Below are 26,752 nucleotides of genomic sequence, written 5' to 3'. Positions count from 1 at the left end.
AAGCTTCTGAAATTTTGGTCCTCCTTGTTCTCCCCCTGCCTTCCCCCCTAAAACCATAAAAAAAAAACCTAGCACAGTTGCAAATACATTCTTGTTTTTTAAAAAGCCAGAATATACGTGTGTGTGTGTGTGTGTGTGTGTGTTATGTATACACATTAGTTTTAAAATGTGCCCTATAAATTTTTTAGTTTTTCCCTTGGTCTTTTGCAAAAGAAAACAAATCCTCAAATATACTTACAGCTACATCATAAAAATGACCTTGAATTATTGGGAAAGGAAGGGGGTGTACTCTCTTTATGAAGGTAGAGAAATAAGAAAAATATAATCGAAAATGTTTTTATCTGTGCTGAATTAAGAATATCCTACCATGTGAGAGTTACCCGTTTTTTTTTTTTTTTTTTAAATTAACCACCTCCACCCATTCCAAAGAAACACATTCTCCAAGGATTCTGAAAGCTTACTGGACTCTGAGTACCAACACTAATTTCCTGAGAAAACTAAGAGGGCACTGTTGTCCAGTGCGGAAATAGACTATTCTTCAATTTAATAAAGTGAAAACAATTATTTGTCACTTAAGTTTTAGAGAAGCAATGGAAAATGTGTATGTACGTAAACTGAAATGCCATCCATGAAACAGTTACAACCAACAAAATAAGGAAGGCTTATGTTTCTGTTTTACTTCACAAGGAACAAATCAATTGGTCATCAGTCTTATAAGTTCTGGATTTGCCACCACCTCCAGAAACCGTACAAATGGATAGTTCTTTTTTTTTACTTATTTATAACATATATATCACATAAGGCAAATTCACTTCATGCTTTACTTCAGTAAAATGGGGAAAAAAGCTTTCTCTGCAATTGGCACTAAAGTTGTTTTTAAGTTCTTAATAGCAAGGAGATACATCCAACTATAAGCAGAATGAACACAGTCATAATACATATCAAATGAAAATTATTTCCTTTATATAATCAGCAATGAGTAACTCCAGAGGTAGTATGGCAGAAACGAGCATGGATCCTATCGGGTCACAACCAAGACAAAATTAGTATTTTTTCTATGGTTTTGACCATAAATTGCTTTACACATTTAGGAGCTGAATAAAAACCACTTTCACCAGAAATCATGGCCCATTAATTCAACTGACATATCAATTTACAACTTTCAGGACTGCAGATATAAAAAATGTAAAGTATAAAATTATGTAAGTTTGAAATGGTTTTAATTGTATTCATTAAAAATATTTACATTTCCCAGTACTTACTTGACAAAACCCCCTTGCAATATAATTCTACTCTAAACTTTATAAAATGAGGCTCACTTATGACATTTCAATGACTGCGATACTGCAAATTACTTACATTCTGTAAAATATCTTACGAACTTTCATATCAAAGGTAGTTTATATTGGATTATCTGAAACCCAACAGAGCTCACAGATGAGCTTCCTATAGTTCTTTTCATGAATGCTTGGACAGCATGTGAACAGGAAAAGTGCTGGTCTAAGTGCTATCATCTCCCTTAAATTTTCACTTACACTGTGTGCACATTGTGAAATAAACACATATGCAGCATGTCCATGTTTTGATATGTATTTTTTATTTCCCTGCAGTTTTCACTTATCAAGAACAAGTAACAGGGAAAGTTGTCTGAACTAGTGCATAAACAAACATTCTGAAACACCACTACACGTATCTAATTTACAAGAGCCGTATAAAAAAAGTCACTAAAACACTACACTATGAAGGTGTCCAACGCTGACAGTCAGACTTTTTCCAACCCGTTACTTGCCTTGTAGCCACAGGAAAACTCTCCAAAATTGAAAAGACAATCTTGCCACAACCCTCCCCCCCTCCCAACACCTGGGATGGCTCGATATCTAGACTTCCAATAATTACTGCAATGATATAATGCAATACATACCTGGTAAATTATCTTTTATGTGGTGTGTTACAGTTTTAAAGCCAGTTAAAATATGCAGCCTTCAGATAAAATGTAATCCTCGAAAAATTTTCGTATCTGCACAGCTTAAATGTGCTAGATGCATAATTTTTCCTATTCCATTTTTTCTGTGTAATTATTTTTTATAAATTGGTATTATAAATAGAAATATACATTCAAAATATATGGAAAAGTGAGTTACTACATTAAATTTGCATGTATCGATCCATCCCTTTCCCCTGCACAGTAATAGAAAATACTATTTTGCCTTGAACTTCATATTTGACAGTGAAATGCCACTAAAGTATTTACCAAAAAGTCCATCTAGTCAAATTGTGAAACAAAATGAACCAAGTGAAAACTTTACAGTTCCTTTAGAAAAAAATTACAAGAATTTCATTTCCTAGCTATGAATCTTTAACTTTTTAGACACAAAGTTGGATTTATTTTTACAAGATACAAAATGTAAACATGGCAAAATAAATAGTTAAAACAAGTGATGCAGGATCCCATTTCATGCTCATGATCCCATTAAAGAATTATTTTTTAAAATCCATTCAGTTGCAAATTCAAGTGCAAAAGCATGATGATGAATATCTACTATTCAAGTAACAGAAATAATATTGATGATACAAATAAACTATTTTACAAGGTAGTGATTTTCCCAATTTTACAAAATATACATCATATATGGATTTAACATCCAATATACTATAGTCCATTTAGGTCCATTGTTACACTCTGTGATCCACAGAGTGTTGCCTTTTGCATTCAGCTGGAATATGAATGACTGCACACCATCAGCACAGGTCAGAGCCACGTGTTTTAGGTTATGTCACTTCCATAGCTACTGTTGTCTCTGCTATTCCATTTAAGCCCAATCTTTCTGGTTCGTGGTTCTCTCTATGGTAAGGCAAAGGATAAAATAAATATCAATACTCTCTAAAACATGATGTTACCACTTAGTATTTACAAAAACACTGTTATGTAATTACAACTAAACATAACTTCACAAGAACAATTCCCATTTTTGCCATTTCTAGATAGGAATGAGAAAAACTTTTCTTCAGCTCAGAAATTCCATTAATTCCTAATTTTTTTATTATGGCTATTTACTTAGGAAAGATAATAATTTAACATGGCATTTCAGTAGAAGCCAATGAGAAATTACTTATGAATTATGTATCACAGGACAAACCAAGTTTTTTTTTTTTTTCTGGAGAGATGAAGCATATGACACTCAAAAAGAGTAATCATTAGGAGCACAATATTACTGAAATTACTTCCCAATAGAGTTTAATTCTATAGACTTAAGATCATGTATTTATTGGCCGGGCGCGGTGGCTCACGCCTGTAATCCCAGCACTTTGGGAGGCCGAGGCGGGTGGATCACGAGGTCAGGAGATCGAGACCACGGTGAAACCCCATCTCTACTAAAAATACAAAAAATTAGCTGGCCACGGTGGTGGGCGCCTGTAGTCCCAGCTACTCCGGAGGCTGAGGCAGGAGAACAGCGTGAATCTGGGAGGCAGAGCTTGCAGTGAGCCAAGATCACGCCACCGCACTCCAGCCTGGGTGACACAGCGAGACTCCGTCTCAAAAAAAAAAAAAAGATCATGTATTTATTAACCTATGCAAATCAATTTTTTTCTGATTCATTGTTCTCCTTGTATTAGTGTCATAGAAAGAATATAAAAACATTCTAAAATATAGATGTACGTTAATCCTAGAATATTCTCATTTTTAATATACATAAGGTAATTTACTTTTCCTTTGTGTATGACGCTAAAGAAAACACAAATTTGGATGTGAAACCTAAACTCTGGCATGGAGTTAATCATAACAACTCTCATCTTCCAGACTGCCTGGACTATAAAACATTAATACAAGAGTAACTTCACGCCTGTAATCCCAGCACTTTGGAAGGCTGAGGCAGGTGGATCACCAGGTCAGGAGATTGAGACTATCCCAGCCAACATGGTGAAACCCCGTCTCTACTAAAAATACAAAAATTAGCCAGGCATGGTGGCATGCGCCTGTAGTCCCAGCTACTTGGGAGGCTGAGGCAGGAGAATCGCTTGAACCCAGGAGGCGGAGGTTGCAGTGAGCTGAGATTGCGCCATTGCACTCCAGCCTGGGCAAGACAGCAAGACTCCATCTCGGGGGTGGGGCGGGCAGTGAAGGGGAAGAGTAACTGAAGCTTCTAACATGGACTCTGATGTGTTTGACAATTTGATGTCCTTTTCTTTCTTTTCCTTTCTCTCTCTCTCTCTACTACTACTCTCTCTGTCTTTCTCTAACAATCCTACTAGGTTGGCATTTAAGCATCCTACTAGGCACCTTAAACAAATACCTAAGTCACAGAGCTTTACGCAGATCTTCAATATCTACTGAAAATCAAGTCTGTCAATAAACACCTATTGCTTGAGCAGTGTAAAAAAAGGTCTTTTTCTTCCCACAGGACAGCCAGCACAAAGGGAGAAAAATCACTGAAACACACACACACACCTTGCTATGCTGCTGATGGCACTGCTGGGAGTAACCTTTGGCACCCTGTCCATACTGGCAGCAACTGTGGCAAGTTTTAAGGCTGTTGGCGATGGTGCTGAAGTCCGTGTATTGATATGCACATTGACTGGAGAAACAACACTGACATTATTGAGGTGCACTGCATTTGTCAGGCAGGAATTGTTCATGGGGAGTGTCTGAGGACTGCTTGTGCACAATGCTGGGATTAAGTGGTTTGTAGTGGTGTGGCCAACTGTCCTTACAAGTTGTACGGCTGAAATCCCTGGGCTGGATGATAAAGCCATATTGGTGGAGTATAATGTTTTAGAGGTTCCTGAAAAAGAAAGAAGTCATTCAGTTAGTATCATGAGACATCAATAAAACTATTTTTAGAAGTTTAATAAAATAAATACAAACATTTGTATTTGAATTGAATGCCAAGTTAACTTTTCACACACTGATCTCTCCAAAGGGAGCTTCTGATCACTAAGTAGAATGTACTAATCTGCTACAACCCCCAAAATACCCTCTTTCTACTGGTCTACATAAAAGGGCTTTGCAAAGTATTCTGCCGCCTATATCTGGCAACCATGGAGTTAAGTATAACAGGACAGATGGAAATGACAGTTGGGTTTCCCTAAGTATGTACACATGCATGAATATTAGTAAAAATGGACAATCAGGCTCATGGGTATATATAAAAGCAACTGGAAAATCCTAGGGTCTGAGAGGTAGTTGAAGGATGATAGGAATAGCAAGTCTTTGCAGACTCAGGGTACTAAGAAGCCGACAGGGTTTCACAGCAATACTCTATCAAAGAGGGGGAGCCATAGTTAGTACGCCTATGAGCAGTATGTAAGAGTGGGAGGGCAAATCTGATTTCCAATTTATTACTGTCCTGGATTATATTTCACCTTCTTATCAATGCATGGATGATTCAATGGGGATGGTTAGCTCAACAGATTTCCTAAGATGTGAGGCAACTGACAGTACGTGAATGAGACCAGGAAGGGTAGAATGTTACACAGGTATGTATTCAATGGATGAGGGAGAAAACAAGGAGTAGATTCTAAGTGAATTCTAGAAAACATCTACCTATTTCCCCCTCTTTCCAAAGAAATCCTAAAGAGTCCTGATTGACTTCTTATACACATTTTCCCCTTGGATAAAAAAAAAAAAAAAACAAAAAAAACTCCCAATCACTGAGTTACAACTTCAAGAAAGTAGGTACCATGTGAAACCCCAGCTGTACCTGAAGGCTGGACAACACCGTTTATGTTGTTGTGGCCAGTGTTCTGTTCCTTGGCTACCTCACTGCGACTTGGAACAGGTGCACTGACCACTGCAGATGCAGCAAAGTGGGCGCTGGCTGAGTCAAGTGTTTTAGACAAACAGTCAGAGGTGCTTGAGCCCTATAAAATGAACAAAGTTAAATGCTCTAATTTTTAGATGTGATCTTATGAACATATTAAGGGATGGGGCAAACCCAAGAGGCTGTTGCCTATCTAACCTTGAACAATTACAAGTGTTTAGATTAAGAGATCTAGGATTCCATAGATGATTTTTGGCATATGAAGCAGGGAAATGAACAAAAACTGAGAATTTGTTTCTGAGAAAGAACTAGAGATTAAGTAACCCAAGGCTTTAATGTTCTATTAATTTTTCCAATAAATATTAATGCTTTTAAAAATGCTTGACAAACTAGATACTTGGATAAAATGAAATCATAGAGATGATTAATAGACATTTTTGTCACAATGTGAAAACCTATCTTGGCCTAACTCTGAAATAGGATGAAAATACTTTTGGCTGGTTAACCAAGAGACTCAGAAAAAGCAAACAAAGTAAAATGGCCATTCCTCCTTGATTCTGTATAAAACTGGTTACTAAGTCCTACAGCCCTAATCCTCGAGCAAGTCTCAGATCCACCTGGATGTCACAGGAGTGTTGGGTTCCAGGGTCACTGAGATTTTCATGTTACTGGAGTCGGGATCTTTAAAGTCAGCGTACTGACCCTTTGGGAATGGGCTGAACCACAATGGGCAGATTCTAGCCCGAGAGCTCACAAAACATAACCAAAATCGAGTAAACCTCAGTTATCACTTTAGAAGTGGTTTTAGAATTACAGAGCAATAAAACTTAAGACCTAAAACGCAATGTTTATGTTTTTCAGGTGGTTCAAATTTGAAATAGATTTCTTAGTTTTGTTTTTAGTGGCTTAAAACAGAAATTTATCATCATACAGTTCTGTAGGCCAGAAGTCCACAATGAAACTTATGGGGTTAAAATCAAGGTATTGGCAGGGCTGGTTCCTTCTGGCAATGATGGTTTTATGAAGTATTTTTATTCTTATCTCTAGCATCTTTATTTAGTGGTGTCTACAAACAACTTCCCCTAGTGGCAATTTTCTTCTTCATTTAAAAAATTTTTAATTAAATTTTTTTTTTTTTCAGACACAGTCTGACTCCATCACCCGGGCTGGAGTGCAGTGGCATGATCTTAGCTCACTGAAACCTCCCCCCGCTTCAGGGTTCAAGCGATTCTCATGCCTCAGCCTCCCAAGTAGCTGGGCTTACAGGTATTCACCACCATGCCCAGTTAGTTTTTGTATTTTTAGTAGAGACAGGGTTTTGCCATGTTGACCAGGCTGATCTTGAACTCCTGACCGCAAGTGATCTGCCCGCCTCGGCTGCCCAAAGTGCTGGGATTACAGGCATGAGCCACCGTGCCTGGCTGCAATTTTCTTCAACAGGGAAATGTGATTCACAATGGCAAGGGGTTATGCTGTTAATGTATTGCACAGTTCAACTGAATTACTGCCCAGCTCATGGAGCACATCCACATGGCACTTAAACACATAGTTTAGGAAGTGGTTAGGAAAGTTTTATCTTTCAAAAAATCTTCTTTGGGGGAGTTGGAGGTGGAGAATGATTCTTACAACTACATATATAATTACTTCTATAAATTCTCAACAACCTTTCAAAAAATTTAAAATACCATATTTGGCTCCAGCACTCTTCTCTAAATATTAAGAGATTAGTTTATAAGCTAGTCACTTAAAATTACATACATTAACTGAAAAGAAATTCAGGTTACAGACCCCAAATCAAGAGTGGCAAAACCGAGATTATCTTCTGTGACTTGACTAAAATTGAATAAAACTACATAATGATGAAAGAAACAAACATAACTATGACGAAAAGAGCCGTTTACCTGTGCTTTTGGATGTGTCTGTTGCGAGGAATGCTGAGATTGCTGTTTCTGCTGAAGCTGGGCAAGTTGCTGCCTTTGCATCTGAACTAACTGCTGCTGATGTGTCTGAAACTGCTCTTCTGTGATACCCCCTGTTACTGGTAAAGAACATGAATTTTGGAAATGAGTACATTTTAAAAGATTTTTAATAACACAAGCAGAATATGATATAAACTTATTCCATAATTAAGATGAAAGCAATTACAAATTACAATATGGATTATCAGAAAATAATCTAATGAAAATGGCAAATCTTTCAGCAAGTGTGGTGTATGCTTGTATCTATGATCTCCATCACATGCTAAGAGAAGTGCCTAAATGTAGTTTTTGTTGAATAATATAGTTCTAACATGAGTACTTTACCATTTATTCAGACTTAGCATCTTTGAGACCACTGTTAATTCTCTATATTATGGAGAGCATGTAATGAGAAAAACTTTGATTTATTCATGTTAATAATAATAACGACTAAGTTATAGTCTTAATAAGAAAGCAGGACCATCTGCAAGACTGTAAATGATTTTTACTGCTGGTTTCATAAAACACTGAAGTGAAAATACTTTATTCTCTGATTACAAATCAAAGTAGAGAACAACATTCATCTAACATAACCATAAACCATAGTTTAAGCCAATAGATTCAATGCCTAAAGTAAATCCATCTATAAAAATATGGGCTAGAAATCAGACAAGTATTCAGAGAACTGAAGATACTATGTATCCTCAGATGTAGTAAATTCTACTGCGACCAACTGTGTTAAAAGTGTGTTTCAAATGAAAACAAGACATCTACAACTTTTGTTGAAAAAATCAGCTAAGTTACAGAAACCACTTTTCTCAAAGAAATGTAAACAAAATTTCATTCATTAATATTTAAGTAGATCACTGATAAGCTGATTTAGGGAACACAAAGACATTTCCATGGAAGTCACTATAAATTAAGAGTTGAGAAAAATTAAATGACATGATAATACATGTACTTTAGAGTAATTTTGCTCTATTTTCTTTATTGCTTGCTTTCCTTTCTCCCAATGATTTCAATCAACAAATATTTACTATCTACTATAATGCAGAATGCTGCACTAAGAGTCACAGTGAATATAGGGGAAAATAAGAAGAGGATCTCTGTTACAAAGTCCTGGAATGTAGCTGGGAAGAAAAGACAGACATAAGAAATACCAATGAACGAATCAACCTTTACATGCAATTGAGTGATCTAATCAATATGACCTAAAGGAGTTTAGACTGGCAACTATCCTCAATCTAGCTTACTTAATTCTCCCAAGTTTTCTGTTGAAAACGATCACACATGAATAATCAAAAAAAACTTTTTTTATGGTAAATTAGACATATAACAAGTTATGCCTAGTACAGTCTATTTTCTATGAAAAAGGAGTTATGCCCCAGAAATGAACAAAGCTTTAGATATACTCTCATTTCTGTTCCACAATATTACCATTAAAATTTGTATTAGACTATAAGGGGAAAACAGTTCTTAGATAGTAATTTTTATTTTTAAAAGACTCAAAACTGGGGGCTATTACAGTGCTCACTCCAAAATTTTATATTACCTGTATTTTTGAAGTACACATTAGTTATCTTACTGAATTATCAACAAAATCAAATGTCTTTCTTTGCACATGTTAAATTCACTGCAAGAGTTCTATTTTTAAATGAAAATTTTTTTTTAAATTCTAAATTTACAATCTTCAAACTCAAATGAAAATGTGAAGTATTCATGAATTTCCAGCTGTTTGAAAACCTTGGAGAAAGAGATGAAAAATAGTTTATTAGATACAAAGGCAGAAAGAAAAATCTTAAATTAAACCCGAATAAATCTGTTTAAGTCCTATGTGTACAGTGCACCAATTCAAAAGAAATGGACTTGGAATCTGGTATTACTACAACAGTCCTTAAGTCCAGTGTCAAGTGTGTCCAGAGTTGAGCTTTTGTTCTAGTGAAAAGGAGAGAGGCACAGTGATTAACATTAAGTGAGGAATAAGCCAAATAAGAATATATACTTTCAGTTGCTATTTCAAAATTGAGAGAGAAACAAGAATGATAATTTTTTCTTCTTTCTAAAATCTTTTAAGTCAGTTGATAAAATCTTACTAATTCAGAATAAAGTATATATCTAAATTAGTAGAAAGAACAGTTTTTTGGAGACAGAGTCTTGCTCTATTGCCCAGGCTAGAGTGCAGTGGTGCAATCATAGCTCACTGCAGCCTTGAACTCCTGGGTTCAAGCAATCCTCCCGCCTCAGCCTCCTGAATAGTTGGAACTACTGGTGCATGGCATCACACCTGGCTAATTTTAAAGATTTTTTGTATACCCAGGGTCTCATTATGTTGCCCAGGCTGGCCTCCAATTCATGGCCGCAAGTGATCTTCCTGCCTCAGTCTCCCAAAGTGGTGGAATTACATGCATGAGCCACTGTGACCAGCCCAAATTGCTACTTTTTAACAACAATAAAAAATATTTTTTGGGTTGGTAGACCATAGATAACAAAATATTGCCAACTAGCTGTGTTCCACTTGCTTTTATGAACCATGATCATTTGTGTACATATTAAAAAGGGAAACAGATAAAACTAGCTGTTTTTTTGGGTGTCTCCATTTACTGTCCTGTCTTCTTGAGACCATTAATTTGCTCAGGAACCTTATTCTTTTCTCCTCATAGGAAACTCAGAAAATCCCAATCTGGTCGCAATCCAAATTATTCAGATTAATGGTCAGTGTTTCCTAACCTTTTTAAACCTAGGTGGACTTTGATACTAAAATTCTCATTTCTGATCCCATTTCTGGTTGAGAATCACTGACACAAATTTAATTCTATATGTATATGCTTTAAAAAATTACATTCATTTTTTTTCTTTTCCCCCTCACCTCAGTCTCAATATGTTATATCCATTCTTGACATCTAGCTCTTTATTATTAAGTAAGGTATTCTGTGCTTGAAACAAGCTGATTTTCCTCATTCAGAATTTTCTAGAGCACTGTTTATTATTACTTCAAAACTTTAGACAAAAATTGCCAATAGTAATCAACGACACAAAATTGGAACACATAAAAAACATCCTTTCTAACTCCTTTATTATTTCAGGGAGGAGGAAAAGTGGTATGAAATGCATAGTTTTAATAGGATGGACAAAATTTTGAATTGCAATTCTCAGGGTTCTCAGGGTCTACTTACTGGTGGTGGGCGGGGGGGCAGGGGCGGGTGGTAGAAATTTGATTGAAAGCACTTTCTCTACTAGTTATTTTTTTCTTTCGTAAGTTACTGAAATACATTCATAAGAGATTTCTTACATTGCTTTGGATTACTAAGAGGCACACATCAAAGTACATCAGGAAGAGGTAATAGTTATAGAATGAACAAATCTGTTTCAGAATGAGACACAAGACAGATACCCAGCTCTGGGTGAGGTGATGGTGGCACCATGGGCAAGTGGGAATGTACAAAAGGGAAACTGAGATTCTCTGCTTCTCTTGCTTAGGGCCAAGCCAAGTTCTTTCCACTAGTTAATCTTAAGTTGCTAGCTTAAAAGTGAAATTCATGCTGGTGATCAATCTATCCCACCACATGCCCACAAGTCTTACCAACTTAAAAGTAACCATAAATCTGATTGTTTTGTGAAGGTAGGAGTATTTCAATACTCCAGATAGATGAGAAGTATTCCTTTCCCTAAGTAAAATGTTTTGCAAAACTTCCTAGGTAACACATTCTATATAACACATTCGGCATACTTGTTACACGATTTTCCCTTTTATATACCCAAATATGTCATTCAGGACATTAGTAACATACTTGCATTTCTAGATATGTTGTATACAAAACAGTCTGTTTTTCACGAAAGCCCCTCACCTTTCTGGCTATCTTCTACAAATCTGATTCATTATCTATCTTGTAATTACCAGTCTACTTTTATTCCTCAGATAAATCCATATGCTTTTTCTCAGGTATCTGTCACCATCCTTGGAAAGCAGACTTTGTTTTCAAAGGTCCCAGCCATCCCTCATTTCATCCTTTGCCTTTTAGGTGTGTGGTTCCTGTATGGTGCTCTGCCTAGGGGGACTTTTTAGTGATCAACTAAATACATACTCTGGGTACCTCCACAGATTTTACACTAACATAATGATTATAAAGCTTTAGGTCTCTGCTTCTTAAGCTTGTGCCCACAGGTATTCTTGAGTATATGGGAAATCTTTGTTAACTTTGTATTTTTTTTGTTGACAAACAAAAAGAACAATCTAAACAGAAATACACTCTGGATCTTCCGGATCATCATCCCATAACAGAGCAGCAACACAGGATTTTTGTGTTTCTGCCTTTGTTTTTTCATCATCTCTTAACTTTTAATGCAGTGTTTCTTAAACTGGGCTAAGATGTATTCTTGGGAAGTCATGAATTTTTCAAATACTAGCCTAGACCAAATTTTCATAGCTTAATGAGGAATACCTAATTTGGTAGTAAAGATTATTTAAAAGTCAAAAAGAATACATCAGCTAGTATTTCTTCATCTACCAGGTCAGTCTTTGTTACAAGAGGGTCCTTTTTTTTTTCTCTCTCTTTTTTAAGAGACAGGGTCTTTGGCTGGGTGCGGTGGCTCACATCTGTAATCCCAGCACTTTGGGAGGCCAAGGTGGGTGGATCACCTGAGGTCTGGGGTTCAAGACTAGCCTGCGCAACATGGTGAGACCCCGTCTCTACTAAAAATAAGAAAATTAGCTGGGTGTGGTGGCACGTGCCTATAATCCCAGCTACTTGGGAGGCTGATGCAAGAAAATTGCTTCGCCTGGGAGGTGAAGATTGCAGTGAGCCGGAATCATGCCACTGCACTCCAGTGTGGGCGAGAGAACAAGACTCTGTCTCAAAAAAAAAAAAAAAAGAGAGAGACAGGGTCTTGCTAGATTGCCCAGGCTGTTCTCAACCTCCTGGCCTCAAGCCATCCTCCCACTTTGTCCTCACAAAGTGCTAGGATTACACAGGTGAGTCACTATACCCAGTGTTACAAGAGTTTTGGTATATGCTTTATCAAAGATATGCTGACTATATGCAATTTTTGTATGTTTTAAAGGACAGATCTGAGGCAGGATTAAAGGGCAGAGAGAAGGATCTTACATCAAATCCTCTGGGTTAGAGTAGGAAGTCAGATGAAAGTTCATATAAACCACTGGAGCTACTCTGCTGACAAACATATCCAGGAGGGTTGACATGACCTTTCCAGGACTATACACATCTTACAAATGTAACTCTTACAGTGAAAGACAAACTAACAAATCAACTGAGTCTTTGAGGGTGGGGAAAGGAAAGCTAAAGGGGGGTTGGGGAATGAAGAACAAACAGATGTGAGGATAATGAAGAAAGACTAAAAATCCATTTAAACTTCTGAAACCCAAGCCAAATATTGACAATTGAAATTTCATTATTTCCTTTTATAGTCAAACTAAAATATTTTAATCCCTTAGGTCTGAATCCATTTCTCACCTCTGGAAGCAACCCTAACCCTTAGCTAGATGTTAAATCACATTATACCAATCCTAAAACTATCATAGTTGCAAACATTTATGACAATTTAAGAATGAATGGGAAGAGAAACTGAAGAAATTAAAAATCAGGAATTTCTCTTGGAAAACTGTACAAACTTAATGATTTTAGAAATTGGTCATATTGGCTGGGCACGGTGGCTCACACCTGTAATCCCAGCACTTTGGGAGGCCAAGGCGGGCGGATCACGAGGTCAGGAGATGGAGACCATCCTGGCTAACACAGTGAAACCCCGTCTCTACTAAAAAAATGCAAAAACAATTAGCTAGGCGTGGTGGCAGGTGCCTGTAGTCCCAGCTACTTGGGAGGCTGAGGCAGGAGAATGGTGTGAACCTGGGAGGCGGAGCTTGCAGTGAGCTGAGATCGTGCCACTGTACTCCAGCCTAGGTGACAGAGTGAGACTCTGTCTCAAAAAAAAAAAAAAATTGGTAATATTAAGATATTTAAAGCTGGTCAAAAAGCCTGTTGGTATGTATTCTGTATATTATGACAGGTAAGAAAAGAAAAAAGTATTATGTTAATTCGCAACCATGCATTAGAGAAAACTAAAACTAAATGTAAATTAATCTGTCCTTTCAAATCTGAAAAAGCAAAGCACTTTTAGATATGAAATGTATTTTCTTGAGTTCTGGATTTAAGAACTTCATTTCAAAGAACAGTTAAATAATACTGTAGTTTCAAAGGATTATCCCCTGTTTATATGAAGAATGTAATATTTGCATGTGCTATTAATTAAGTTCCTTGAAGGTAAGGATTGTCTTGTAAAACTTTGCAACTTTTAAACATTTAACACAGTGTTTCGCATATAACAGATACTAAATGATGTATGAAATTAATTTCTCTTGGTTACTCAATTGTCATGTTCACCACAATCAATCTATTCTTTATCCTGCTTTTACTCTTTGAGAAGTGTTTTTTTTTTTTTCTTTTTCTTTTTTTTTTTTTGAGAGGGAGTCTCACTGTGTTGCCCAGGTTGGAGTGCAGTGGCAGGATCTCTGTTCACTGCAAGCTCCGCCTCCCGGGTTCACACCATTCTCCTGCCTCAACCTCCCCAGTAGCTGTGACTATAGGCGCCCACCACCACACCTGGCTAATTTTTTCTGTATTTTTAGTAGAGTCGGGGTTTCACCATGTTAGCCACGATGGTCTCGATCTCCTGACCTCGTGATCCGCCCGCCTCGGCCTCCCAAAGTGCTGGGATTACAGGCGTGAGCCACCACGCCTGGCCCTGAGAAGTGTTTTTCAATTAAGAGAATATACCTTTATTTTACTTAAAGGTTAACAAAACACATCTCTGCTTTCAAATGAAAAGTCTTTAGTTTTAGTTCTAATATCTAGGATACAGTTTGCAATTTTTCTTTAAGTATACAAAAGATAACAAATAGTGCATGCATATATATATATATATATATATATATATATATATATATATATATATATTTTTTTTTTTTTTTTGAGTCAGGGTCTCACCCTGGCTGGAGTACAGTGGCAGGATCTTGGCTCACTGCAGCCTCTACTTCCTGAGCTCAAGAGATCCTCCTCCCTCAGCTGGGACTACAGGCACGTGCCACCACACCCGGCTAACTTTTGTATTTTTAGTAGAAACCGGGTTTTGCCATGTTGCCCAGGCTGGTCTCGAACTCCTGGCCTCAAGTGATCTACCTGCCTCAGCCTCCCAAAATGCTGGGATTACAGATGTGAGCCACCGCACCTGGCCTAGGATATATTTTGGACACATGGGTTATGACTTGGAAAATGTTAATCAGGGCTTATATTAACAACATTTAAGAGATAATTATTTGCCACTAGCCCTCAGTTCCACATAAGATGCAGCCCTCTTTTTAATTTTTGTTTAAGAACTAAGGAACTTGTGATATAAATAAAGTGCATTATGTTTCTATTTCTCATTAAACTCTTCATTTGCTGGGATTTCCCAGCTGTGAAATGGACAATTCAGTACTAATAATCTGTTTAGTTCAGTATTATTCTCTGCCAGGGAAAAGTATAATCCTGTGTTACTCTTGTTCCTTTATTTTTTGTCTTGTTACTCTTACAACAACTGTGCTCTCATGACCAAGCCCACTAAGAACAAGCAGAAGGAAAAAGTGTTCAAGACGCATAGATTAAAAAAACCAAACACATGAGGATCCCATTCTTTTGTATATATCCATCAAAAGTAAAAATATAGCTTTCTAAAACTCCTTCATCCTTCTATTTAGGTAGATGAGGAAATTCCTATCCATATTCATGGAATTGTAACTGAATTCACTTAAAATTATCTAACCAGAACTAAGAAATCTATATAATGAATGTAACTGATATAAATCATTAAATTATCAGTTTTCAATTATTTTAAAAAATGCTGTTAAAAAACTTTTTTCATTATGTATTTATATTGCCATGCCTATTATTTTAAAACAAAAGACATCTGTTGAAAACAAAAAACCTTGTGGTCCCAGTGACTAGAGGGGTCACAGTCAGTGAAGAAGAATGAGTTCAAACAAAATCTTTTACTCTAAGAATAAATTATTAAATAAGACAGATCTTATTTCAAAACACTGAATTCTAATGTACCTTACTTGTTGCTTAAGCCTTAAAAATTTTTAAGGGAAGAAAGAAATGGTACTGTGTTGAGGATATTAAGAAATTTTAGATAGGAAAAATCACACAGACCAAAAAGATTATTTTTTTCTAATGGTAAGGTAAAGATAAGAATACAAAAAAACTTGTTGTCTATGACGTTAACATTGATTACTTGTGACTTAAATTCCCTGAGAAGTACACGCACGCCTAAGATAACAGTTTAAATGTTTATTTTATGTTGTATGGTAGTGTCATAGGATTATAGAGGTGATTATAATGGAACTATTTAAGTCATATTAAGTTATATTTTGGACCAATACCTATGTTGTATTGATGATATAACAATATATACAACATATGTACACTTTCTGGAAAAAAGTCAAGTTAAATCTAGAGTTAATCTGGAATGTATAGGAGAAAGCTGCAAATATCTCACAATGTTCATGTTGAGAAGGAAGATATTAAAATAATTTTTTAATGTGGTATACATCAGCAGAGAAGACAATCAGCCTACAGTCAAATGTAATTATAAATGCCTCTATATGATATGTTTTAAACTCTCTTTTGGGAAAAGTTATTTTGAGAATGTTTAGTACAGGAATTCCCATCTAGTTAAATAAATTGGAACCTTGTCTTAGAGCTGGCTGAAAAAAGATTTGATATTTGTCAACTTTCTACTATCTTTAGATTTCTAATAATCCTGCAGCCTCAAATCATATTACATATTTATCCATTTCAGCTTCAAGCACTCTTTCAACTTCACAGACTCATGAACTTTATATAATGGGAGGCCATTTTCCTTACTTAAGTTTGTTTAGGAGAAAATTAACCAACCAATTTTGGATAAACGATATGCCAATTTCTAATCATTCAAACAAATCCAATTTTCCATTATAACCTTTAAACAAATCACTGTATGAGTCAAGTTGGAAAACAGGCAGCTCAGTAGCTAAAAGAGACTGAACATTATTGAGACCAAATTTCAAGCTAAAGTGATTTATGATCACTTTAAAGAAGTTTAAGATGATAATTTCACATCCTAGAATGCATCATCCAGGAAATAATTTAGAAATACATACAGAAAAAAATGGTATCAACAGTGTAAGTCAAGCCACATCTATTTTAGTCTTGGGATACAATGCATATATACAATGTATACATTATAAAGCTATTTATAAATTATACATATTTGCATACATGTGATAAAGAGACCACAGAAGAAAACAAATCAAAAGCGTACCTTAGATTCTCTAGATATTATACATTATTTACAATGTACATGTCACAAAAATATTAAATTAACTTGAATACATTTCTTAAAAATGAAAAAACTTCCTGATTTAACTACAGGTAAACTATCGGACAAAAATTATTATTCATAGGGGCCGGGCACAGTGGCTCATGCCTGTAATCCTAGCATTTTGGGAGGCTGAGGCAGGTGGATCACCTGAGGTCAGGATTTCAAGACCAGCCTGGCCAACGTGGCAAAACCGTCTCTACTAAAAATACAAAAATTAGCTGGGCGTGGTGGCGCACGCCTGTAGTCCCAGCTATTTGGGAGGCTGAGACAGGAGAATCGCTTGAACCCGGGAGGCAGAGGTTGCAGTGAGCTGAGATCAAGCCACTGCACTCCAGCCTGGGCTACACAGCGAGACTCCATCTTAAAAAAAAAAAAAAAAAATTATTCACAGGGAGTCTCCTAAAAATCATTTTTCAGAAAGTTTTCAAAGGTACTCTCAAGGAGCAATGGTTACATTTAATGAAAGTTTACGCACCGAAATGAAAACTACCTTTAACATAAGCAGCAGACAGTACTGTGCTGTGATGATCTGGTGGCAGCTTATAAGCAGTGTGGCCATAGGGAACTCTATATGCATTCTGCCTACATTTACCATACCAGGCACACACCTGAAATAGATGTCAGTGGTTTTACAGTACTAGTTAGGAAAATTTGGTTAAAATGTGAGGCAGAAAGGTACAATTTTGTTTCTTAGGTTGGAAAAAAAAAATGCCGTAGGTTAAGATAAAATTCCTTTCCCAATAAAATTAACTAAAAAAGAATAGCAGGATATACTTTTAATACGCAACAGCTTACCTGATATGCCATTCTTGCTGGTGTTCAATAAAGCTACAGATGCTGCGGAAACTCTTTTATTGTTCACAGTCTGCCCTGGTTTTCTTGAGGTACATTCTTCACTATCACTGTCCTGTAAATTTAGTAGCCTTGGCTGGAAACACTGTAGTCGACATGATCTGATATTGCTTAATATTTCAGAAAGGGACAGTCTATTTTCACAATGTTTACTGGAAGCATTGGTCCGAGAGAAATTAGAAGAAAAGTCTATAGTTTGGGAAGAGCTTGAAAAACTATTCAGCATTTCAGGGTCTATCTGTTTCAGGACTGGGTCATGTTCTGTGGATATTCGGTCCATTATGACCCTGAAAAGCAAAATAAAACCAAATATTAACTGAGAGAGCTGAACATGTTTTGTCTTCTGTTCCAGATAGCAAGCAAAAACCAGGTGAAAACAAATACTTCACCTTCCACCTCTGCCAATTCGCCTCCTTGCAAATCCTATACATCTTCTTGGGACTGTAAGTGTTGTAAGGCAATGCCTATACCTCAACTTATCCAAATCTGCCAATTCTGAATTTTCACATGAATGGTTAGCTTGGTCCAAACGAGGCTGCAAAGAAAGAAAAAAAAAAAAAACAAAAAACTCATGCAGTAAATCTGAAATGAAGACAGGTTAGATCATGATAAACATGAAGTAATGCAACATTAGCAGAACAATTAAAATCTAGATATAAAACTGTAAAAGTGGGGCTTCATTGACTATTAATCAGGTTAAATTTTACAAAATTGAATCAAAAGTTCATTTACCAAGATTACCAAAACTGAATTTAGTTTGTAAATATAAATTCATTTAGGGTCTATTATACTTAAAAAGGAATATATAGTTAAAAATAATGCAGCTTTTAACATTTGTGTACAAAGTAGAGATGGTGAAATTACATAGTAATTTGTAGGCTTCCTGCTGAGAAACCAGAAAGAATATTTTTTTGGACTAAAAATTGCACCTCAAACACTATGGGGTCAAACTGGCGCTTCCTCTTTACTTTTAAGAAACACACATCCAAGCAGGATGCAGTGGCTCATGCCTGTAATCCTAGCACTTTAGGAGGCCAAGACAGGAGGATCACTAGACACCAGGAGTTCAAGACCAGCCTGGGCAATGTAGCAAGACCCTATCTCTACAAAAATTAGCAGCATGTGGTGGTATGTGCCTGTAATCCCAGGAGGCTGAGGTGGGAGGACTAATGGAGCCCAGGAGTTTGAAGTTACGGTGAACTGTATGATTGCACCAATGCACTCCAGCCTTGGTGACAGAGCAAGACCCTGTCTCTAAAATACATAAATAAGTAAATAAATAAATATAAAGAAACAAACAGCCTGTTCCCTGCCTTCCCATTCCCTTCATCATTTTATCATGCTGTCTGTCCCCTTTCGTTAAGAATTTTCCCTTCTCTCATCAGCATAACTAGTAAACAAATCTCCACCTCTCCTAAATTTACACACTCTAAAAAGGCTGTCCTATCAGTGTATGCTTACCATTATACAGCAAGTTAAATGATCTCTACAAGCCATATAAGAAAGTCAAAGCCATCCTCACAATGCTACATTATACCTCATCTGAGAAACTTGGAGAGTGATATAATGCGACTTCATAGCATAAAGCAACTTCTAGGTGTGTCAAAAAGTTATGAATACAAGTATTAGACAAAACATTGCCATTACGGAAGTTTAAAAATTATTGTTTTGTTTGATACTTACTGGTACGTATGCACAAGAGGGACTTGCATAACAATAAATTTCAATAAACACCTAGCAGCCATCAAAGGTTCTAGAACCAACTTACAAATTCTGGGTTTACCTAATTCTAGTAATGACACACTGAGTAATTTTCACAGCTGCTGAAGCTCTAATTAGAGCCCAAAATGAAACCAAATTTCTAAAATGTGAGGAATTATCAGTTTCCAAGAAGAGGATTCCGACGCCCTTTGAAAGGACTCAGTACCTTTTAGCATCTTTTACCAGTATCCACATAAAGGATGTTAAATAAAAAGTATTGATGCATTTCCCATTTTTAGATCAAGACTAAGTCATCTTGACATGGGTTACCTGTTAATTCCAGTTCACAAAAACACCACACACACACAAAAGTTCTTACAGCATAATACTGGCATCCTGCCCGCCTTCTGAAAGCACAGGGACCATCAGGATCATTTTCTTCTTCTGGTTCTGATACTGGGGACAATACCTAGACAAAAGAGGCGTTCCATTTAGGAGTTATCAAAAGTCAATAGATCAATGTTTGTAATGCTCTAAAATTTAAATCTGATCACAAACAGTAAATCACTTCTATATTACATATCGTAAGTACTGAATTCCCCAAAAGATTCAATGACTAGCAAAAATTTTCTATGGTTAAACATCATTCTTTTTAATGGATTAGTTCTTTCAAGTATACATGGCACTGGCATTGCTTGATTGCTTCTAAACATGAAGTGCTAAGTCTTAGAAAGAATTAATACAGTTTTTATACATCTCATTATATTTTATAAATAATGTATGTGGCTATAAATATTTAATGACAGTTAAATATTTACTTCACCTATAGGTTAAGTGTATTTTTATCCAATAACTTTATCTCTCTGTAATAAAGCCAAAAGCTAGGACATAAAAACAGCTTATAAATAGTCAAAAAATTCATCACAACAAAAAAACCCCCAAAGGCCATAAAGGCCAGGTTTTATTCAAAGGAAAGTCTTGTATCTCCCAACTCATTTTTCAAAAATCATTTTTTTAAACTTAGCGGATCAGAAGTAGAAAAGAAGAAGAGAAAAGAAGACTTGCTAAAGTAAGCACATTGGTTATAGAGAAGAGATAAGCCCACAACGCTGGAGCAAAAGAATAAAGACTTTCAGAAAGCTGTCACATATTAGAAAGCACTCTTCCCAGGCCATGCCCTATCAGGCCAAATATCCCTATGCAATTGAGTGGACTTCTAGGGCAGTAGCATTGACCTATTAGAGCACACTTTATAAATGTCATAAAAACAGATTAAATAATATACAAATACACCGAAGACAGGGAAATAATATGTTTTAGATAAATTTCCACCCATAATTATTAAAATTTTTAAAAAAGTTTTGGTACTTAAGTTTCAGTTGTCTCGCACTCTCACTTTGTAGTACATCTCTTTTTCTGATAAACGCTGGCTCAACCATATTTACTTGCAAATTTCTGAACCTCACAAATCCCTCTCTTCCTATTTTGAGAGGAAAAATGTTTTCTCCATATTATTTCCAAACTGTGGTAATTACCACTGAGCAGGGTCATCCAGGGGAGAAAGGTATTTGTTTGAGGTTCCAATATACCTCCACCAACCCTATGGGGGAGACAGAAACAGTGAGCTGGGGCTGAATCTTCTTCATGGGGAACCAAGCCCCAAACCTGAAATTTGAAAGGAAATCCCAAATGTAAATTTTACACTTTGGTTCCTTTGCAAATAATGTACCTATTCTAAGATATACATAGGAAGTGTCACAAAGTCTCAGAAATTCTGTGTATAAAATCTATCACCCCTTCCTCCTAACTACGATTCCCCAGGGGTAGACTCCAGGGGACAAAAGAAGTCTGAGGCATAGGGAGACAAAGCCAATGTTAGGAAAATCGGAAGCACGATCAAGAAGAAGCAGAGTTTTAGCTCTGTTCAGCTGCAATTCAGTGGCATTAAGTCTGGTTAAAATGTTTGTTCTCTTAAGGCTCCCTATTCCTTGTTCTTGGTTTATTAGACAAAGAAAAATATGATTACTTTAATGATCTTGTCAGCAATAAAATCATGATTTTATAAGATGTACACTCTGAATAGCTGCCTCACTGAATGATGCCCAAATATAGGTAAACATTAGTACTTACTCTTTAGTAATATGGAGATACCACAAAATTAATGAGGATTGTCTAAGACCTAATATAAACAATCAGAAGAACTTTAAAGTTTCAAAATGCAATTTTCATGTGGGTATGAGAACTGGAAACTATATAAATCAATGCAAGAATTTGGAGCAGAAATGAAGATCCCTTAATGCATGAGAAACATATGACTAGTTATGCTGAGTGAGCTCTACTTTCAGGCTGGATGTACTGATTCCACCAATAAAAGTTTCTATAGGTCATAGCACCCTACAGTATCATTCTTTTTTTTTTTTTTTTTTGAAACAGGGCCTTGCTCTGTTGCCCAGGCTGGAGTACAGTGGTGCAACCCTGGCTCACTGCAACCTTCATCTCCTTGGCTCGAGCGATCCTCCCGCCTCAGCCTCCAGAGTATCTGGGACTACAGGCATGTGTCACCACACCTGGCTAATTTTTTTACTTTTGTTTCTGTTTTTTCGGTAAAGACGGGGTTTCACCATGTTGCCCAGGCTGGTCTCCAAGGTCTGGGCTCAAGCAATCCACCTGCTTCGGCTTCCCAAAGTGCTGGGATTACAGGCATGAGCCACAATGTCCAGTCTTACAGCATCATTCTTAAAGGGCTGGGAATATATAGCAAAACTTTCTAGGCTCTCATTAGTACCACCAATATAAGCCTATTATACGAATATTTATCTAACTATGTCATTTTCTTACTTAACATTTTAAATAATTTCCCAGTATAATTTCCCAGTATGTATAATGTAGATACAGACTATCTGCCATCTGGGTATTACTGCAGGCATAAAGCCTTTCATCCCCTCTTCCTCTTCTATGTTTTGTGCTTCAGCAATGCCAAACTGCTAGGAATTCCCTCTAATATGCTGTGGCTAGAACCCTTCCCTATACTTTCTATCTGGAAAGTTACTCTTTTGTAGGGCACTATATCCCTCATTCCTTCAAACTGGTCATCTGATGAATGTCCCGTGGCTATTCAAAGCTCTGCCTGAGTCAAGCTAGATGATCCTCTGACAAAAGTAATACATGGATTCATTAAGCCCTCCTGAAGGGAATGTAAAATTAAGCATATCTTTGCACGTTTGATACTATTCATATGACTACCAGAATATTATCTGGGTAGAAAAACCAATTGGTGAAAAAGAGTAAAAATAATATAATCCAGCCAAAAGGGACACATTTTATGCAAACTCCAGATTTTAAATGGTTATAGCAATGCAGAGTTTTATAAACAGTCTTGCTTTCAAACATATCTATAATGTTGGTTTTTAAAAGAAAGTTTCCTTAAAGCAAACAAGTCAAAAAGTTAAAATATGATAAAGCTGGTAGTAGGTTCAAGGTCTTTGTTACAGTATTTTCTGTTAAGTTTCCTATACTATTTTTAAAAAGAGGGTATTGCTAGAGCAGGTGATACACAATATTTTTTGAAAAAAAAAAAAAAAAATGGATATTTTTTTGTTTGCTTGTTTGTTTTTGAGACGGAGTCTCGCTCTGTCACCCAGGCTGGAGTGCAGTGGCGCGATCTCGGTTCACTGCAAGCTCCGCCTCCCAGGTATACGTCATTCTCCTGGATCAGCCTCCTGGGTAGCTGGGACTACAGGCGCCCGCCACCATGCCCGGCTAATTTTTTTTGTATTTTTAGTAGAGACGGGGTTTCATTGTGTTAGCCAGGATGGTCTAGATCTCCTGACCTTGTGATCCGCCTGCCTCAGCCTCCCAAAGTGCTGGGATTATAAGAGTGAGCCACCGCGTCTGGCCGGATCTTTTAATATATAAAGTAAAAGTCTTACTTTAAAAACAGCACTTATAAAAATATTTTTTAATTGCACACATTTTTCTATGAAGCTGTTGCAATATTTATCAAATAGTTAAAACTTGAATCAGTTCCTTTAAGTCTTTTTTAGAATCAAATAGCCATTACCTAACAAATTAGCAAAGTTTACATTAAAAGTTATAAAACAATGCTGGTGGAGTGTGGTAAAAAGTATTGTTGATGAATATTTTCAGTATTTACAATTATACATTAACTGTCTTAAAATAATTGATAATTTTTGGTTAGTAACTAGTAATTCCATTTCTAAGAATCTATTTTAAATACAGAGGGAAAAAAATCTACGTTCATTTTTACAAATGGGAAAACTAAAAACCATGTGCTCCACAAGAGAGTAAATTCTATCAACTGATGAAAAGTAATACAGAGTAAATAGCATTTCAGTGGCTACATAAATAATGTGGAAATGTTTATGCTATATACATTAGGGGAACAAAGCAAGAATAAAAACTCTAAGATAGCAATTGTTTCAAAAATATAGCAATATAAAATACTAAGAGGAAATATCTTTAAAATAGTTTTTAAAACAAGCACCTGTGGAAATTCATCTTCATCTGAGCTGTGAAAGTCATATTGCTTAATGTCACTCTTATTGATCACAGGCAATGTCTCAGGAGTGGGTTGCTGAGATGTTATCAAAGCCTCTGCTTTAGGCTTCTTTGGGTACTTCTTCTTTTGACGAACCACATCAGAAGCCTCTTCTTTCAAAGACAAATGATGAGGGTGCTGTTTACATGACGATTTTTCCCCCAAAAGAAGAAATAAAAATCATTTTAGAAATCATGAAAAACCATACTGCTCTCCGAAAAACATACATTTTTACCCAGCAGGTGATTTTATTGTTTTTAATATGCAAAAATTATTGTGTTCATAAATTGAAACATGTTTTACTTTCTGCAACTTATGATGAAAAATAATTATGGTATTTAAATTTGCTTTTTACATCATTATCACTACTTTAAACTATGTGAGTGATTTTTTGGATTGCTCTATTATGTAATCCAGTATTTAAAAGGCATTTAAATTCAATGTTTATTTAAATCTGCTGTATTGATAAAAATTAACCACTTTTTATTTTTAAAAATCTTCAACTGGATCATGAGTTTGTCATTTCTACATTTAGATCCAATTTTTAAAAATGTCTGTTCTATGGATGGTAATCTTTTGAGAAAAATAAGCTTAACTAGGAAAAAAACCCTCACTTTCTAGAATATATAATTACGGCAGCAACTGAACAGTAACGTTCTGAAGTCCCCCAGGCTTCTGTGGAGGTTCCTGAGAGGCCATCTGGCAAAGACACTGACTGAAGGGGTAGGTTTCCAGCCCCCAACTCCCCTTAACAGAGCAGCTCTGTTACTGTTTTAACATACTGGCATTCCTTTTAACAAGAAGAGATCTACCACTTTAAAAGTTGGAAAAGACTGTTCCAAGCACCAAGGTACAAACTACAAAATTTATACACTTCCACATCTAGTCCAGATATTAACTACTTTAGGGTCAAAAACAGTACACACGATAAAAATATTGCTTGAAAGGCAAATTATTTTCAGTGAGATATAAAATTTTTCATATAATGGGTATAACTATTACATCAAAAACAAAGCCCCAACTTTCAGAAACTTCCCATATTTTAAAGTGGGATACGTGACAAAAGTAAATATAGTTAACCACGTGTAATGGAGTAGGACAACAATGGATGCAACCAAATCCCTAAAGTTAGTATTTAGGAAGGCTGAGTATTTATTCATAGAGGAGGTCTAAAATAAGAATCAATATATAATAAAGGCTGATTCTGTCAGTAATTATGGGTTAAGATTTTCATATTGCAATGCTTAACAATCACATACCTAGGAAAAACACTGATTGACACAAAATGGATTTTTAAAAATAACTTACAAAATGACACTTGCACTGGTAACTTTTTTGGCTATAGAGGCAAGCGAGATTTAGAGAGAATCAGGATGGTGGGCTAGATGCCTGTGATTAATAAGAAAAAACTTTAGTGTTTGAATTGACATGAGCTGAATGAAGGAGTCTTCCTGCTCCACACTCTTTCTTGACCTTTAAGAATGAACCCATGAAAAATGAGAACTGTGTACATTTTTAAAAGATGAATTTTCCACAAACACCCTAGGTCATTTAAAAAATTTTGCTACAGAGTAAAGCTCTATTGTCGAGAAGCTTCAGTCAATACCTGTTTCTTATTTAAATCTATGCTCCTTAAAATTAAAGGCTTTATTAGTTTTCATATTTCCCAATTAAATACTTTAATTAATGTACCAAGTGAGGACCAAATAAATATAGTTATCTAGTCCAAGTGACTAAAATAACCACTGAGTCTGGCTTTTTTATTAGGAAGAAACTGTGACCCAGAAATTACAGGACTTTCTCAAAGTCACTCAAGGTAGATAACAATTGATAAATGCTGGCTCTGGAAATGATGATGACAATAAGAATAATTTTCAGGAGTCTCAATGAAGAAAGCTTTGAGGTGTTGATTCCTTCCATTACAATGCAAGCTTTGCTAAGGCTAGTGATAATAACTAGACTTTAATTACCTTTATTCTCTAGGGAGGCAGATAGCATGTTGAACATGATGGACTGTTAGACCTGAACTGAAACCTTGAATCTGCCACTTACTAGCTATTATCTAGAAGTCACACAGATGCAACAACTATCTCTAAGGGTTGTTATGAGGATTAACTGATCAGTATGTATATAAATACTCCTAGCAAAGTGCTTGGCTCATGGTAAGAACTAAAGTCATGTTAATTACTTTTTCTTTACTCAAACCATATTAAGACAACTGCAGAAATCAATAATTCCTCTGATCAACATTACCATACATGCTTCTTCCCAGACAATATTCACCTTGGTTTTACATTCTTGAACTTTGTGATGATTTCCATTATGAAGAGTTGCTGGAGGGGCATATAACTCTTTTTCTGATCTATTGATTTTTACTTCATTAAGGATTTCACCACCATAGTCTCCCAAATGGTATCTTGAAAAAGTAACAAAAATATAAGAAAACATTGCATAGTTTAACAATAAAGAAGGAAAATAAGTGATACCTCAATTAATTGGAAGTCACCTAGTCA

The 26,752-nt window shown here is 36.0% G+C and overlaps 1 protein-coding gene across 3 annotated transcripts in view; it reads right to left on the bottom strand.

Moving 5' to 3' along the window:
• Window positions 1-656: 656 nt before the first annotated feature.
• The window catches only part of EPC2 (enhancer of polycomb homolog 2), a 145,816-nt gene continuing 119,720 nt past the window's right edge, over window positions 657-26,752 (bottom strand). For 2 of the 3 annotated variants that reach the window (XM_055260762.2, XM_055260763.2), the window contains 9 exons: window positions 26,523-26,655; window positions 24,186-24,377; window positions 20,061-20,150; window positions 18,370-18,515; window positions 17,924-18,267; window positions 7,661-7,797; window positions 5,700-5,859; window positions 4,448-4,781; window positions 657-2,842 (listed from right to left, as the gene is read on the bottom strand). In XM_055260762.2, the coding sequence (XP_055116737.1) occupies window positions 2,770-2,842; window positions 4,448-4,781; window positions 5,700-5,859; window positions 7,661-7,797; window positions 17,924-18,267; window positions 18,370-18,515; window positions 20,061-20,150; window positions 24,186-24,377; window positions 26,523-26,655 (1,609 nt within the window). In that variant the 3' untranslated portion in view covers window positions 657-2,769. The remainder of the gene's footprint in view (window positions 2,843-4,447; window positions 4,782-5,699; window positions 5,860-7,660; window positions 7,798-17,923; window positions 18,268-18,369; window positions 18,516-20,060; window positions 20,151-24,185; window positions 24,378-26,522; window positions 26,656-26,752) is intronic. The other variant, XM_063631053.1, reaches the window with a different exon arrangement.

The sequence above is a fragment of the Symphalangus syndactylus genome, chromosome 22 (assembly GCF_028878055.3).
Source record: "Symphalangus syndactylus isolate Jambi chromosome 22, NHGRI_mSymSyn1-v2.1_pri, whole genome shotgun sequence".
In the NCBI taxonomy this organism is placed as follows: domain Eukaryota; kingdom Metazoa; phylum Chordata; class Mammalia; order Primates; family Hylobatidae; genus Symphalangus; species Symphalangus syndactylus.
This window is presented reverse-complemented; position numbering and strand designations above follow the sequence as displayed.